The sequence below is a fragment of the Rattus norvegicus genome, chromosome 20 (assembly GCF_021556685.1).
Source record: "Rattus norvegicus strain SHRSP/BbbUtx chromosome 20, alternate assembly SHRSP_T2T, whole genome shotgun sequence".
NCBI classification, from domain to species: Eukaryota; Metazoa; Chordata; class Mammalia; order Rodentia; family Muridae; genus Rattus; species Rattus norvegicus.
In genome coordinates, this window is record NC_141553.1 from 41,456,787 (window position 1) to 41,474,925 (window position 18,139).

General features: G+C 42.8%; 2 protein-coding genes across 11 annotated transcripts in view; one reads left to right on the top strand and one right to left on the bottom strand.

Annotated features, from left to right (window-relative positions):
* The window catches only part of Nt5dc1 (5'-nucleotidase domain containing 1), a 102,885-nt gene that overhangs the window by 75,363 nt on the left and 9,383 nt on the right, over positions 1-18,139 (bottom strand). For 4 of the 9 annotated variants that reach the window (NM_001106393.2, XM_087597203.1, XM_087597207.1 and 1 more), the window contains 3 exon segments: positions 9,424-9,508; positions 10,915-10,994; positions 14,290-14,414. In NM_001106393.2, coding sequence (NP_001099863.2) covers positions 9,424-9,508; positions 10,915-10,994; positions 14,290-14,414 — 290 coding nt within the window. 9 annotated transcript variants of the gene reach the window in all.
* Col10a1 (collagen type X alpha 1 chain) lies at positions 1,389-8,378 on the top strand. Of its 2 annotated transcripts, none has more exons than XM_087596963.1 (3): positions 1,389-1,464; positions 1,982-2,144; positions 5,458-8,378. In XM_087596963.1, the coding sequence occupies exons 2-3, from the start codon at positions 1,997-1,999 to the stop codon at positions 7,344-7,346; spliced, it is 2,037 nt and encodes a 678-aa protein (XP_087453089.1). In that variant the 5' UTR covers positions 1,389-1,464; positions 1,982-1,996; the 3' UTR covers positions 7,347-8,378.

Here is an 18,139-nt window from a genome sequence, read left to right on the forward strand (position 1 = left end):
GCAGCCAGAGCTCTTAACTGCTAAGCTATCTCTCTGGTATCATGGTAATGTAGACTGCTAAATAAAGCAATCAGCAAAACATTTAAAAGAAGGGAAAGGTAGAATGAATTATGTACTTATATTTCAACAAGGTTCTGTACAAGGTTTTGTTCAAACACACACAGGAAAAAAAACCTGTAACAAGGTCAGGAAGATGAAAAGGACAAACATTTGTGTCATTGATTCTAATTACCAATCAAATCCTAAGCCCTTATTACTCTAATTCTAGCTAGATACAAAAAATGATGTGTTTATACTGTGCTTGTCCAAGCACCGTCACCTGCACAGCTGATATGATTCAGATGCAGAATGATGATGTCATTCACAGGGATACAGAACTTGGTCTCTCAGCTCCTCACTACTGCACTTCTTAGGATCCTGAAAGACTGATAATCGTTCTCTAAGGCTTTGAAAGAGACAATCAACTACTTACACGGAAGAACACCATGCTTATCTCTTTGGGAGAAGAGCCTAATTGGGACACTTCAAGATCCCTGTAGGAAACTGCACCATTAGTCAACTGTATTTTTAAAAGGCAAAGCCTGAGGGTTTTTCTCCATTTGAAATGAATGTAGCAATCTTATATAAACAATAGGATTACAGCCTTTTCAACTATATGGTAAAATGAAAACTAGAGGAAAGTCTAAGGCCACTTGCTGACATTTGTGTAGCTGTGAGTACAGAATTTAAGCCCTTCAAGGATACTGAACAGCTAACTGCCACAAGTGAAAGATGTCTCATACTTGCTCTAAATTTCTAAAATATTTAATATGAATATATCTGGAATAGTTAATGCTATCTTTTTCATGCACTGGCTTCTAAGAGCTTTCCCTAAAATCCTGTTTTGTGCAAGAATATACCTACATCATACCTACATTTTCACCTTTTCCCCTTTAGCTTAAGTCTCCCAAGTTAGCCAGCATTTAGATAAGCTATTTTTATAGAATTTTCCCCTAATAACTGAAGGATTAACTTGATGATTTAAATCCATAGTCTCCCCAAAATAAGTCTCATATTTTTGTATATTCTCAAATATTTTCAGTCAAATAACACAAGAATATACTTTTTAAAAATAAATCATTCCATCATGAACCAACATTGGAGTCAGAACTCCTAAAAGGAAAACAGAATAAAAAAGGTGCACAGCTAAAGCTATTAATATATAATGGAGACAAAGAGTTTATTTTTCAATGAGAATAACAAGGAAAAGAGCCTGATTTTGTACGCCTGCCCAATAGGACTTTCCACCATAATTAGTGCTTCTCCTCCCCTGAGGGGAGGAGCTTAGGCTCAGGATAACCTCATCCACTAAGGGAAACACAGTATAAATACTCCAGGGCAGCCTGGAGAGAGCATATCTCCTGCTCCCTAGGCAGAGGAAGCCAGGAAAGCTGCCCACACATCTCCAGGACCTCTGAGCACCAGGTAAGCCCAGACTGGGGTCAGTGGGAGGCATTCCTGCCAACTGGCTTGGACACACTCTTCATTCAGTCATTATATGACTTTGTGAGTGTGCATGATTTTTAAAAGTGGTGTTTGACCAAAAGGTCCCCTGAGGGTTCATTTGTATTCATCTATTCAAGACATTCTTAATGAAAATGACTGTACAAATTTGCCTTAATAGGAATTTCAATTTATCTTGAAAGTTCCAACTATTTCCAATTATGTCAAAGACTCTGGATTATTAAATATAGTTACATAGTAATGAGACTATTTGGTGGGGGTCTATTTTTTAGAGCAATATTTCAAGGTAGCTCCCGAAAACTAGTAAGCCATAAATATTCATGGAACAAAATTTTACGGAGTATATTCAAAGTATAAAAGGTCAGTCATTAAAAAACTATGAGATAACTATATAAAGAAGAATCAGTCTGGAGGATATCACAGGAATGACACAGATCAGTGATGGGGCTCTGTGTAATTATTCTTTTCTGTTTTTCAGAATCCATTTGAAAATATGCTGCCACAAATACCCTTTCTGCTGCTAGTGTCCTTGACGCTGGTTCATGGAACGTTTTATGCTGAGCGGTACCAAACTCCCACAGGTGTGAAGAGCGCACTTGCCAGCCCCAGGACACAATACTTCATCCCATACCCTATAAAGGGTAAAGGTAACCTTAATTATTCACTCTGCTCTATTTACCAGACAGCTGCTGTTTTTAATAATGTTAATGATGAGCTCCTTACCAAAATAATTTCCAGGCTGGTCTTATTCTATGTTAAAGTCTTGATTGGGTTGAATTACTGCGGTGGAATTATGTGTGGCAATGACAGATCAGTATAGCAACATAATAGCCTGGAGAAGTTGTTATAAGAGAAAGAGTGAGAAATATCAAAGACTTTTATGCATGGGGCCACCTTTTTTCCCTCAAATGATGGTTTCATACAATTAACTAATTACCCGTACTCTAGAAATATTAATTCAATAAAATTAAGTTAAACTAAAAACAATTACATACACTAGAAATTTTATGTATCCAATTACTTGAACATTTGCTTTAAAAACCCTAGCCTGAAGATATTAAAGAAAACTGGTATCAAATAAAACCAGTCCTCAATAAATCTAATGGGCAAAGGAAGCAGCAAGTCTCATAATTACTTACACATTCATACATATTGCAGTGAGTCAATGCACAAACATAACTGCTAAGTGCTAGTGTGGGCTCAGAGTTCCAAGCGCTGCTGTGAAGTTTAAATGTGTCTACATCTGCCCAGTGTGTATGTCTAGCATTGCTGCATTCATGCATGGCTGGCTTCCCCTGCTTCTCTCTCAGGGATAGCCTGAGACATTGTATCTTTCCGTTACCTGTTTGGCTTTGTTACTATAAAGGACATCAAGACAGTACAGGTGAAATACCAAGGAATTGTTACAGAGGGCAACAATCAGGTCTTATCTTTGCTAATTCCATTGACAGCACCAGGCGTGATGACTACTGATAATATAAACTATCTTCAGATTTCCTTGTCCACTGTTCAATTTGGCCATATATTTTTGTCTTGCACTGAGTGAAGGTGTGTGTCATAAGCTTTAAATGGTAGAGTTTTGGGGACAAGCATTTGGAAAAAAAAATCAAACGTTTAAGTATGTCTTTTTTAGAAGAGAATTTAAATGTTGCATGAAAGGCAGCTTAATATTTCAAAAGGATGAGAGATTCATATGACTGCCTAATAATATAGATAAGCTGAAGGAAAGATAAAAGGGAGAAGGAAAGAATAGAAAACAAACTTAAGCCAGTGAGTGTGGTTGGAAATGCCAACAAGCAGCGGAGGATTCAGCATTCTGACCAAATCCAGACTTCTTTAGTACCTTACATCTTTTAGTATCACAAAAAGCATTGAATTAAAACTCAAATGCATGACTGTTAGAAGTATTTCTGCCTTCCCACCTAAAACACACTGCTCATCACCCTACTGTCCTTACAGAACAAATAGAAATATCTTCATAGACACGATGGCTGTGTTTATTAAAATAACTATTAAATTTACCTTAGTCTTTGCATTCACTGCTCTTCACTGCTAGACGTCAGTGCCCTGTAACAGCCATACATGCTCACACTGAGGTGACAGTAGGACCCCAGAAAGGTCCTATGCAATCCCGGGACAAATCTGCTCCGTGATGCTAACAGAGAGAGATATCAACCAAATGTCAATTGCGCTGTAGGGAAGCTACCTGGCCACAGTGCACAGTTGGACATGTAAGAACCTTAAGAGATGATAGCTTCTAATCTTGAGGGCTACTGCTGCCCTGGTCTTACTTTTCTACACTGCAAGCTACAAGCGGATAGCTATTCCCTCAAACACTCACAGAAGTCATTCTTCCTTGCACTAAGAGGTGTAGGGTCTCAAGAGCAACATTTCAGGCTACAAAGATCCTCACCTGTCACTGGAGGTCAAGTGGTGCTATCCTTTCCAGTAACGTGTGTTTCTCCCTTTGTTGTAACATAAAAAACGTATCCCCATAATAATTATTATTATTATAATTATTATATATGACAATTATTATTGTAAAACTATGATCCTTATGATCAGACACTAAAGCAAATTCTGCATTTGAAAACCATGCTATTTAACTCCAAGCCATTAAAAATCCCTTATTTATTAATCAATTTTAAGTGTGTCAATATTACACATACTTATGAACATACACCAAAGTTAATTGAGAGTGTCAGTAACTACTATTGTCGACTACTCTTTTAAGTGCCAGCTATTTAATAGGAGAGAGTTAAAAAAAATACTAATGTACTTGCACATCAACAACTAACAGCTAAAGCAAATGATAGTCTTAAAAGCATTATCGTGGATAATTTAGAATTGTTAATAACTTTCCTTTAGTCTCCAGTTTGACTTTTTTTAAGTCATTAAAATCTTAAGCGTTTACCATATTAAAAAAGTTTGGCTAAAAAGTGATAGGTATATAGTTATGTGTTTAGCTCAGTGGTAAAGCACTCACCTAGCATTTGTAAGAACCTAGTTTTGAGGTCTAAGGGACACACACACACACACACACACACACACACACACACACACACACACACAGTGCACAAATACACCATAAGATAAAATAAACAGATCATAGTTAACATTTTTAGTTTTGAGCTATGTACTACCTCATCTTATAAATCAACATTACTTCGTACTGATTTCCACCAATACAAAAAAAAATCTAAAGGTTTCTGAAAACTTCTCAAATAAGACAATTTAAATAAAAATTGTATGAATAAATATTAAAAATCATCTGTAACTTTATTGTCATCTGTAGTAGTTAAATGTAAGTTCTCTGAGAAATAAACACTGTGTGCTGTTTACAATGACTATAGCCAATAGAAACAAGCATCATCATCATCATAGTATACGGTAATGTCTAGTAGACTGCAGGCTACTTCCCACCGCTGAAGTGCTTCTTAAAGCAAGCATCGCATATTACATCTGAGGCCTCTAGGTCATATTCTGTGCTTTCCCCAACTCAGTGGGCCAACAGCGTGTTCTGTCACAGGCACTCAGGAGTACACTAAAGTCAGGTTCAGCACACGAGGACAGTGCTTGGTTAAATGAATCCACAGCTTTATAGGATTAAGTACTTCTTGGGTTTTGATCATCAATTTGAAAACTATTCTATGTGCCCCATCAATGCATTAATTATAAGTCCTGTGATTCTTTGCCTCCACTGTAAGTCAATAAAGGAGAACAAAAGCCCAAATACTTATCAAGGTTGAAAATTAACAAGTCTAAATCTAAGCTGTTCAGTAGTAGGTGAACAAATACACTGCCCAGACCATCCAGCCCCACGCAGGACTACTGAGTATGTAGAAGTTACCTGGAACACAGGGCACTACCACACCCCATCCTCATCATGCTTGAAGAATCTCTAGTTGCCTTTAATGTTGCTTATGCTGGGTGGTATATTGGTGTGTCTTACAGAGATTTCAGTAAGAGGAGAACAAGGCATTCCTGGTCCACCAGGCCCAGCTGGACCTCGAGGACACCCAGGTCCCTCAGGACCTCCAGGAAAGCCAGGCTATGGAAGTCCTGGACTCCAAGGAGAGCCAGGGTTGCCAGGACCACCAGGAATATCAGCCACTGGGAAGCCGGGCCTGCCAGGCAAACCAGGGGAGAGAGGACCACATGGACACAAAGGAGATATTGGCCCAGCTGGCTTACCAGGGCCTCGGGGCCCTCCAGGCCCACCCGGAATCCCTGGTCCAGCTGGAATTTCTGTGCCAGGAAAACCCGGACAGCAGGGACTTACAGGTGCTCCAGGATCTAGGGGCTTTCCTGGAGAAAAGGGGGCACCAGGAGCTCCTGGTGTGAATGGACAGAAAGGGGAAACCGGATATGGCGCTCCTGGCCGTCCAGGTGAGAGGGGTCTTCCAGGCCCTCAGGGTCCCGTAGGCCCCCCTGGCTCCCCTGGAGTGGGAAGAAGAGGTGAAAATGGCTTTCCGGGACAGCCTGGCATAAAAGGTGACCGGGGTTTCCCAGGAGAAGCGGGACCACCCGGTCCACCAGGTCCACAAGGTCCTCCTGGGAAGCAAGGACGAGAAGGTATTGGGAAGCCAGGAGCCACTGGATCCCCCGGTCGGCCAGGTATCCCAGGAGAAAAAGGCCACCCAGGGGCTCCAGGAATAGCTGGGCCTCCAGGAGCTCCTGGCTTTGGAAAACAAGGCTTGCCAGGTTTGAGGGGACAAAGGGGACCTGCTGGTCTTCCTGGGGCTCCAGGTGCCAAAGGGGAACAAGGGCCAGCAGGTCATCCTGGTGAACCAGGTCTGACTGGATCCCCTGGGAATATGGGACCCCAAGGACCTAAAGGAATCCCAGGGAATCATGGTATCCCAGGCACTAAAGGTGAGACAGGTCTGGTGGGGCCTGCAGGGCCACCCGGGGCTAGAGGAGCAAGGGGCCCCCCTGGGTTAGATGGAAAAACAGGATATCCTGGGGATCCAGGTCTCAATGGTCCTAAGGGTAACCCAGGGTTACCAGGACCAAAAGGTGATCCTGGAGTGGGAGGAGCCCCTGGTCTTCGAGGTCTTGTTGGCCCTACAGGACCTAAAGGAGTGCCTGGACACAATGGTGAGGCAGGTCCAAGAGGTGAACCTGGAATACCAGGTACCAGGGGCCCTATTGGACCACCAGGTATCCCAGGATTCCCTGGATCTAAGGGTGACCCAGGAAAGCCAGGTGCTCCGGGCCCAGCTGGAATAGTAACTAAGGGCCTCAATGGGCCTGCTGGTCCTCCAGGGCGTCCTGGTCCAAGAGGTCATAGTGGAGAGCCTGGTCTCCCAGGTCCTCCAGGACCCCCAGGACCCCCAGGACCTCCCAGCCAAGCAGTCATACCTGATGGCTTCACAAAGAGCGGACAGAGACCCAGGCTTTCTGGGATACCTCTTGTCAGTGCTAACCAGGGGGTAACAGGCATGCCGGTGTCCGCTTTTACTGTGATTCTTTCCAAAGCTTACCCAGCGGTAGGTGCTCCCATCCCATTTGATGAGATTCTGTACAACAGGCAGCAGCACTATGACCCAAGATCTGGAATCTTTACCTGTAAGATCCCAGGCATATACTATTTTTCCTATCACATCCATGTGAAGGGGACTCACGTTTGGGTAGGCCTGTATAAGAATGGCACGCCCACAATGTACACGTATGATGAGTACAGCAAAGGCTACTTGGATCAGGCTTCAGGGAGCGCGATCATGGAGCTCACGGAAAATGACCAGGTGTGGCTCCAGTTGCCCAATGCGGAATCGAACGGCCTCTACTCCTCTGAGTATGTCCACTCGTCCTTCTCAGGATTCCTAGTGGCTCCCATATGAACACTTCCTGTCAAGCTCATCCTAATCCCCCGCTTAGAACCTCCCACCCCATTCCATCGCCCGATCCCGCCCTGGTGATGCATATGGAGGTAGGCTAAAAGTAATGTGAATAAGCTTTCTAAAGTGCACTCCGGGACCAGGTTTCCTCCTGTAAGAGTGAGCAGCAACAGTGGGTATGTGAGGATCCTCCCGAACACTAGGCAGTTCTAAGGCCCTGGGTGCAGGGTGGGGGGTGCTCCTGTCGTCCCATCCTTATTTAAATTTCTTAACGTAAGTTTAAAAAAAAAAACAAAAAACCTCCCAAAAACTGAAATAAGGCTCTAGCGCATCATGAATCTCGTTTTAAGAACTCAACATTCCTTTTTCAAAAAAGTCCAATTTTAATAATATGAGAATATCTCGGAAACATGCAGGAGATATCATGTCACTTTATATTACTTTAAATACTTGAATATTCAAATTCAAATGACACTGTCCACCTTAGGATATTTCTGATGGTGCATCACTCCATGGTTCACACAACCCCTTACATCGAGATAAAGTCAGATGCACGGATAGATTTTTTTGAAGTGCTCCTAAGAAACTAAAACACTGTAGTGAAGTTAATTTCAATTACAAGGTGCTTTACCACAGCCATTTCGAGCTTTTCTGCAACGGCAGGAAGTCCACGTACCTGGGGCAACTTAGAAAAAGTCCACATACCTGGTGCAACTTAGAAACAGGTGTCTGACTTACTCTTATGTCAGCAACGCAGTATTACTATGGTATAATTTCTGGCATCTTTGTCAAATGATTTTAATGGGCTTATACGACATCAGAATAGACACTCTGTGTGCCTTCTATTCCACTGGAAGTATAAATTAACATTAAGCTTTTCAAAGTCAGACTGAAAACGAAAAGACATTATTTATTTATGCTCTGTACTGTATTTTTACCGTTACTGTTTAAAACTGGGAAGCTGTACCTCACTTACTAAAGCACGCAGTATTTAATCTACTTGGTATTACGAGATAATAAAACAACTGGAATACATCTTCATTCTGTCCTGGGTTTCCTTCAAAGCGACAGCAGGTTGTCCTCAACCATGCTCTACGGCTTCTCATTGGCTGACACTAATAAGAAAAACAGTGAGATGGTGGGTGACTTTACAGTTGCCATGGGTTTGGGCCTCTGTCAAGGTGGGAATGGCACATGCCAGGTCCTATGAGGGTGTAAAAGACAGCCTCTACGATCCTGGAGCAAAGCTGCTGAGCATACACAGGAAAATAGAAATATAGAGACATCACTTCAAAACACGGGTTTTGTCTTGCAGGGAGAGAAGAAGGTGTCAGACAAATATCAAATTGGAACAAATACCCTGGAATTATTATTTATTGCTTTAGCACATTTCAGTCATAATATTTAAAATTATTTTGATGGCTTGATTTATGGAAGAGAAGACATGAATTTTTTTTTTGGTGTCAATCAAAAGGCAACATATTTCCAAACTTAAAATCCTGCTTGTTAGCATCGATCGGACCACTTGTTAATCAAGCCAGTCTGACGCTGTCACTGGGGCAGGGTAACATTAAGGCTATTCGCTCCCTGACATAAGACTTTGTAAACCTGCAGAGGAAAACTAAAAGTCCCAGCTTAGGGGGTGGCAATAACACTGCTCCCATTCTGGACCAACTACTCTTGATCCTTAAACAAAGAGACAGAATGGAAATTCTATCAGCAGGCACTTTATCTGTCCCTCTGTCTCTGCTGTATTGATGGTCACAGGTGTCACTAGCTCCCACTCCTAAATCCAGAAAACAAGGACTGGGACTTTCACTCCAGGAGACATCCTCCTGCCCACGAAGGAGAGCTGCACTGGGAGACACTTGAAGGCAGCTGAATAAACTGGCTCGGACGCCTGACAACTGCGACCACAGAGCAGATATAAATACCGGTATCAGGGCTAGTCCCATAGCAAACATTTTTAGCATTTAAATCCCAAGTAAGAAGAACAACAAAAGAGGGAGAATCTATCTAATCCAGTAGACACGGGTGGTTAACAAACCTCCACCAGGAAGCCTCTCTTCACGTTACTCACCCTTAAAGGCTGACATTTTAAAATTGTGTTGTATACCAGCAACTACATCCTTCCAAAAATCAAATGTTTTTTGACCTCTGTTCTGCTAAAAAAAGAAATTTCCAAATGTAACAAGTGCAGCAATTGTGCTTCTAAATACAGTGGTAAAGCTGCAGCAAACCATTACATGTATCTACTTAAACATGACAGATTATTACAGAAATTTGCCTCAAAAACCACTGCTACAAGTCAACCCACTGCTACAAAGCCCAACTACCACAGAAAGCCTGTCCACTCCTACAGCCTAAAGTTACACATTATCTATACCGTTTCAGAAATAACAGTACACACTTCTTGATGCATAGTGGTAACACTGGGCCAAAAGCAGGCTAGGTTACAATTCAACGCCCACTTAACGTGCATTGCTAACATAAAAATCAGTAAGTTACTGCAGCGCCATGACTGAGCTGCCAAATCCAAAATGGAAATGATTTTGTGGACAAATTCCTAAGCTAGCAAAAAAAAAAAAATCTACATCCAATTACACAACTCTATAACTCTTTGCTTCATAGAAACATAGTATCTTTTTATACAAAAAAAGACTGCATATTTATATATAATTATGCACATTAAAAAAATACAAAAGGTGACCCAGGCTGAAGTTCAGCACTAGAGCCTTTGCCTGGAAGCTGAAGAACCAGGGTTGATCCCCAGGCTCAGAGGGGAGGGGAAGATTTGATACCCCCCACCCCCACTGGTGTAAGACAAGGCACAGACTCCATCTTATGCTCATAAAACGACAACGCTGAGAATATACTTTAGTGCAGATAGGCATGCATGCATACTCTAGGCCCCCAAGGAAAATCCACAGCACCAAACCCAAAACTGTTCCTGCTCAATGAAAACATTCATGAATATCTGACTGTAATTCTCACTTTCATAATAAGCCACTTATATACTTAATTGTGATTTTAAAAGGCAATGTATGCAAAAAGGAAAGGAAATGCTGGTATGCAAACCCAGTTACATTCATAGGTCTTAAGTCTATGTATAAATTGTCAAATTAAGAGATGTATTTCATGTGGGCACGCACAAAACAAAGGGTTAATTAGATAATTTTGCCTCCTGTTTCAGGATTGACATTGAGAATATATAAGACACATGGAATTTTTCTTAATTAACTGTACTGTATTTGTTTTTAATCTGCGAAGGAAAGCAAGAAAATATTTGTTCAGAGCATATTTTCTGCTTCCTTTTTCTAGACTTTTATGCCCCCTAATGGAGAAGAGGGTGTCCTTTCCTTGACCAAACTTTCTTTTTAAAAGGGAACCATTATTTAATTTTCCAAAAATATTTTTTAACCAATTTCACGTTTTGCTTCCTGCGTCACGTATGAAACCACGCAAAGAAAACAGAGTGAAATCTCAACCCAAGAGTTACATATAATTAACTATTCTTACTTAGACTAAATAGTTTTTTTTTTTCTTAAAAAAATCCTGAGCGCCCACTCACCTTTGTTAAAGAGTCCACCACCTTGGCACACAGAAGAGCCCCTGGCAGGTCAAAGTAGTTATCATAGAAATAACACTTTCCTAAAACAAACAAACAAACAAACAAAATCAGTATGCCCTGTCTGTGGAAACCAGAGAAGTGTGTCTGAGAAGAGTCTGGATCTCATTTAATTATCTGCAAAGCCTCCACTTTGTCATTCTGTGTGTTGGAGGTAGGGGAAGAGGTGAGTGTGTAGCGTGCGAGTGGAGGACAGATGACCATGGGTGCCGTTCTTCAGGCACCATCATCCGCCATTTGTTAAGGACATGGGGGTCCCATGCACTCCCGCTTCCAAGCACTGGGACTGCAAGGGCATGGGGCACCAAGCCAGGGTTCCTAAAGGTGATTTCTGGAGACTGAACTCAGATCCTCCCTAGCCTTTTTAAGTTTTATTTGGGGCACATTTTATTCATGTTACATTTGTCCTTGAACAATGCAGTGTGCCACTGTGCACTATTTGCTGAATATAAAGAGAAAGTTTTAGAGTAATTTCAGTGAAAACCCCCACTTCAATTCAAATTGGCATTGCTACAGGCTATCCTTTTTTCATATTTTAAAGACTTTTTTTTAATACTGTGAGTTTGAGCATTGTCTCCACATGTATATATGCACCACATGGTGCCTGGTGCCTGTGGAGGGCAAAAGAGGGTGTAAGAGCCCCAGGAACTAGAGTTACAGACAGCTGTGACCTGCTGTATGGGCGCTGGGAACTGATCCCAGGTCCTCTGCTAGAGTAAGTGCTCCTAACTGCTGAGCCATTCCCCCATCCTCATCATTTGAGGAATGTTTAAGCTCCAATTACACACACAGAAAGTTGAAACATGACATCTGTAAGTTAAACATTTTATTAAAACACATTTTGGTGGCAAAATATGTGACATCAAAAAAGAGTACATGATCACTATAAAATGCAATATGAAGACACCATAATATGTTATTAGTCACCACATTTCAAAACAGTCTAATCTGACATTAGCATCCCATGAAATGTTCTCCACAAACTGCCCTGATACCTGCGCTGATCAACCCAGGCAAACACTGCAGTCCACTTTCATGCTACTTCAGACAGCTAGGAAAACCTGAGAGTATCCGGGGTAATGACAGGAAAAAGCAGTCATGCCATGTGAGTGGCCTGTATCAGAGAAACTCAGGACATTTCAGGGTCTCAACTGAGAAGAGGATTAAGGTTTATTCTGTGTAGCGTTCAGGTAAATCAAACCCAAGCCCTCCCTTGGCACATTCGTAACCTTTGGATTTCCACTTCTGACGGCTGGTCCATGCTGCATCCCTGTGACCCAACGTCTGACTCCGGCTGAGCGGCATCACACAACAGATGTAAGAGTCCAGTTGATGCTTTCTGCCAAAGGCCCTGGGGCCACATGGCCCAGACAGCCAACTTGACTGACCACACCTCAACCTCCTTGAAATCTCAGTGAAATCCAGAGCCCATTGTTCCCCACTTCTGTAATATTTAATGTAAGCACAGTCTAATTGCATTGTGGAACCATTAGACCTTTTTTTCTTCATACTTCTCTACACTTATAAAATTCTATCTGTGGGAATGGGAGAAGGCTCAGTGGTTAAGAGCATGCACTTGTTTTCCAAAGGACCTGAGTCTCCAAAATCTCACGATTCCAAACATCTGTAACTCAGTTCTAGGGTGTCTTGAAATCCTCTTCTGGTCACTGGGTGATTAAAAAGCTTTATTTTTAGAAGAGGTGAGCCTTTATCAGAGTCTGATATCCCACGTGGGGTTACCAGATACAACTGGTAAGGCTGTTGCAAGTTTAGAACCTGGTAAAGGTAAATTTCATAATTGAGAATGGCAGGCGTTCAAACTAGCTCCTGACCTGGTCCCAGTCCTGGAACACATGACCACGACACCCCACTAAGAGGACCATGACAACAGGTCATGTAGCTGTAGAACCTAGAGTTCTCCATGCTAAAGAAGTATCTAGATAGGCCTTGAGTACTTAGCTGATGAGCTTCCTGGCTATCCCTTCCTGCAAAAGGTATTTATCTCTGGTTCACCCTGAGTAAGACATGCATCTTCATCTGCCATGAAGAAAGCATTCTGGACAAGCAAGTCCTTCTTCAAGGACTGCTGTGGGAGGTTGTGGGGAGCCCTTCCTCATATAGCGTAGCATCCCAGTCTCCCTACTCCTGGCACTCACTCGAAGTTCAGCCAGACAAACATGCCCCATCACGCCCGTGCCTCACAGTTCCCAGTCATGTCTATATACACTGGAGTTTGAAAAGCACAGGGTACCTGCTTTTTCATGACTGGAATAATTTGCCTTAAAAATATTCAAGATTTTTAATAACTTCCCAAGCAAAACACTTAGCTATGTGCCTAGCTTTCCATGGAAAAGGGGAGAAGAAATGACTTAACAGGGCTTTTTGCTCTTGGTAACTGAACTTCACACACTGGCATACTCTACTAGTGATGGTTGTTCCCAGCCAGAAAGGGAAGTTCATTATCATTACTTGGGAAGGAACTTTTCACTGAGATGTGCAAAAGCATCCAATACTGACCTCTATGGCAAAGTCTCATTTTTTGTACCCACTGATTTCTGTCAAACCCTACCATACCTCCTAAAACTTTCAACCCACTAGAAAGACTTAAACAGCTCAAAAGAAGGCAAATATGAGAAGGCCACACACAACAGGAACAAACAAATATTAGCTATTTTTAGGCTGTCACAGGTATGAAAGGGAAGGGGTGCATTTTAACACTCAAGAGCAGTAGGAAGAACAGAGGTTTAAGGCAGAAAGAACAGAGAAACAGCATAATTTTGATGAGGACTCCCACTTCAAATCAATCCATGTATACCTAGGTCAGTAAATGATTTCTGAAATAATGGTTCATATTTAGCTCTTCCCAGATTTGAGAAGAACATGTGGAGTCATTTTAGAATAAAATCAGAGGCAGGAGATAGGGCTGTCCGTTAGGAAGCAGAATCCAAGAGACAGGGGTACCAGGCACCAGAGACACAAAGATATGGGAGACAAGGAAACTGAGGATGGAGCACGCTACTAAACCGGTCTGGCTAAGGGACGCACCATCCGCAGGGTGATACTTTTACTCCAGAACAAACTTGGGTAAAGGAAATTTAAAGAAAGCTTCATCACACCAGTGGAAACGTAGCTCAAAAGCACACATTGAACTAATGCCAAACAGAAATCAGATAAGCCTGAAAAATAATATATCCTAGTGCTATAAAGTTAAATCCATTACTCTGGACATCTTGGTTGGCCAGAGGGACAGAGACATTTTGCTGTGTCCTCACATTGCAGGTAACAGGCAAAAAGTGAAGTAGCATGGATGAGCCCTACCTGAACAGCAAGGAATGTCAGAGCCCGACACACTGCGTTTGTCCGATAGACAGTGCCTCCACTCCTTCTTGCCATAGGCCTCAGTCAGTGCCTCCGGAGTCATCATCTTGGTGCCGTGGCTTGCCCTGTTGAGGAGAGAGGACAGCAGAGCTTGCTAGCGGTTCCCTTGATTAAATCTTTGATGACAATGAAACAACTGAACCCCAACCCCACTGGACTTAACAAAGTTTTGTTTTTCTTATTTATTGAGATGGGATCTTGTTACATAGCCTCGTCTGTCCTCAAACATGTGATCCTCCTGCCTCAGTCTCCTGAATGCTACCTATGGGCCACCATGTTCAACTTTTGCTTTTCTTTTTATGTATCTGGTTTTCAGCTGGGTTGATGTCAACTGGTCTGGGATTCTATACGCCCTTTATGGTCACAGCATAACAACCAATAGACTATGCACTTGAGGCAAGAAACACTGGCCTAAGTAACACAAGTAAAAGTAGATCAGTTCAAAGCCCATTGTCTGGATGCATTTCTACCACAGGCCGGGTTCTTCCACTTTCAGCCTGTCCACTAGCAAATGAGGAGGAGCTATGCTATTTGAGGGTACTGCTAAGATGATCCTGTCCTTTTGTACAGAAGCTGTGGCTTCATCAAAGGATGATAAAAAGCCAGTGTGGGGGCACACGCTTCAAATCCTAGCTCCTCAGGAGGGTAAGGCCAGAGCCTCACAGGTTCAAAGCCATTCTGGAAACCTTGTCTTAGGCAAAGACAAGGAAAAAGGAAGCATTGGAAATGTAGACTGGTGGTAAGAAACTAGTCTAGCATGTGTGTGGTCCTGGACTCTAACCCCAGGAGCATGCACATGGGAGCGCGCGCGCGCGCACACACACACACACACACACACACACACACACACACACACACACACACACACACACAGGCACAGGCACACACACAGGCACATGCACACACATGAAAAGAAGGAAACACATATTCAACTGCAACAATTAGGAGACAACCGTGTAGACTGGGTGGAAAGGGTGAGTTTGGCAACAGGTTAGAATATGAGCCACACTGGCTCCACAGAAGTGGTAGGCCCCTAGCCCTAAGGGTCTGTGGAGATAGGAATGGACCATCCACTCACACAAGGACACATATGTCAGATCAACAAGCACATCAGAATCACACTGCCCAGCAGCAGCCAGAGGAGTGTACCAGCAGAACAGGAGGCAGAAAGAGCTAGGTTCTAAGCTCAGAATATTGCTTCTGCTTCACTAGGCCCTTGTTTAGGGACTCTCACTGCGTATATAAACAGAAAGTTTGTATTTTATATAGTTCTTTACAGAACATATAGTATACTTAATTTTGGCTGGAAAATAATCAGAAGAGGAAAATAAAGGAGATCAGATGAGGAAGAAAACACACAGAGCTCTTTCCTTTAGAGGCTGACACTTCAGAAGACTGGGCCAAGATAGAGGAAGTCTACAGGCAAACATGAACAGACAAATATACATTGTGTGGGATCAAAGACATCATCAAGGAGAAAAAGTGGGCTAGAGGAACCTCAGGTTGTTTAGAAGTTGAATTGAGAGAGACAGACAGAAATGAACAACTAGAGAATGACTGAAGACTGCCAAGAACATGACAACTTGACTACAGACTTAAAGGTCATGGATACAGTATTTGCCTACAGATAGACTCATCCCGTAGCTGCCTGAAAAAGAATAGGCAAATAAAGGACAAAAATAATCAGAGAGAAGGCCATAGCTGGTCCTTTAAGACACACCACAGGGAAGAGTCTGGGGGACACGTGAAAGCAACTTGATTACAGAATAAACGACCTTTCCTGAAAGAGGGAGCACTTGCAGGGCTCTATACCGAGTCTTCTTTGACGTGACCAAATTGGTATAAATAATAACAGAGCACTAATACGGTCATGTTGGCATGACGACACTGTGAGTATGTGGTGAAAAGTAGGTCCTCACTCCACAGTGTTCTCCCTAAGATTCAGTAGTGATGGCAGCTTCTTACTAACGGCTTTTCATACCCTTATCAATCCGAGAGGTCTGTGTGTACTCAGAAGAGGGATGAAAAGGGAACCAGAGCATGGGGTGGACTTGGTCCAAAGGAGCCCTGCATGATGGAAGCAGGAGTATACACAAACCACCACCACTACTGAGTACCCACCAGATCTTCTTTAATCAAAGGATCCCTGATGGTATTCTAAGTATCTAGTAAAAAACAAAAGTGTGATATCCATGATCTTTTGAGGACGTGGATCAAGTGGAACTCTCCTACATTGTACAAGTCAAACTTGTTGATTCTGGAAATCAATTTGGTCGCTTCTTAGAAAACGGGAATAGATCTACCTCAGGAACCAGCTATACCACTCCTGGGCATAGACCTAAAAGATGCTCCAACACCCGATAAGGACTCTTGCTCCACTATGTTCATAGCAGCCTTATTTATAATAGCCAGAAGCTGGGAAGAACCCAGATGTTCCTCAACTGAAGAATGGATAAAGAAAATGTGGCTTGTTCACACAATGGGATACTGCTTACCTATCAAAAACAAGGACATCAGGAATTTTTCAGGCAAATGGATGGAACTGGAGAATACCATCCTGCGCGAAGTAACCCAGACCCAAAAGTACACACATGGTATGTATTCACTTAAAAGTTGTAAGAGCCATAAAGTACAGGATAACTGTGTTACCACGCACAGACCCAAACAAGCCAAATAACAAGGAGGGGCCGAGGGAGAATGGTTGACTCTTTCTCAGAAGGCAAAATAAAACAGATATCATAGGTGGAGAGAGGGAGGGAACTGAGTGGGAGTAGGCATAGGGAAGGGAGGGCATCAGGTACAGGGAGAATAGAGAAGAGAGAATGGAAATTGGCTCAGGGGCATCTCTAGGATGTGCCAGAGACCTGGGACAGAGGTGAGTGAGGGTGGAAAGGCCCCAGGGTGTCTACGTGGGAGACAAGCTGAGACTCCTAGCAGTGGGGATGTGGATCCTAAAGTGGCCACTTCCTGCAATCAGGCAGGACTCCCAGTGGAAGGATAAAGACAGCAACCCATCCACAAAATCTTTGACCCAACATGTGTCCTGCCTAGAAGATATGCAGGGACAAAGACAGAACAGAGATGGAGGGAATGGCCAGCTCATGACTAGCCCAAAATGAGACTGACACTGTTAATGATGCTATGTTGTGCTTGCAGACAGGAGGCTGGCATAAATGTCCTCTGAGAGGCTCCACTCAGCAGCAAACTGAAACAGATACAGAGACCCAGATCAAAACATCAGAGCGAGCTCCAGGAGTCTTATGGAAGAGTTAGGGGAATGATTAAGGGACCCGATGAGAATTGAGACTCCACAGAAAGACCAACAGAGTCAATTAACCTAGAACCTTGGGGGCTTCCAAAGTCTGAACCACCAACCAAAGAGCACATATGGGCTGGACCTATGTGCAGCTTGGCCTTCATGTGGGTCCTCAAACAACTGGGGCAGGGGCTGTCCCTGACTCTGTTGCCTGCCTGTAGATTCTGTCTCCCTAACTGGGCCATCTTGTCTGGCCACTGTAGGAGATGATGACCCTGGTCCTGTAGTGAGTTGATGTGCCCAAGGTGATGGTGGAATGGTGGTGGTGTGGTGATGTGGGAGAAGGGGTTTCTCTCTCATTAGAGGAAAAGGGGGGGTGAGGATGGGGAGAGGGTGTTAATTCTGGGATATAAAGTGAATAAATAACTAAATTTTTAAAAAGGTTAGGCAAGGACACAAAGCATGTTATTTTCTACTGGATTCCCTGAAAATATTTCTAAGAAGTTAAAAGGAATACAGAGCTATTATCTGTCA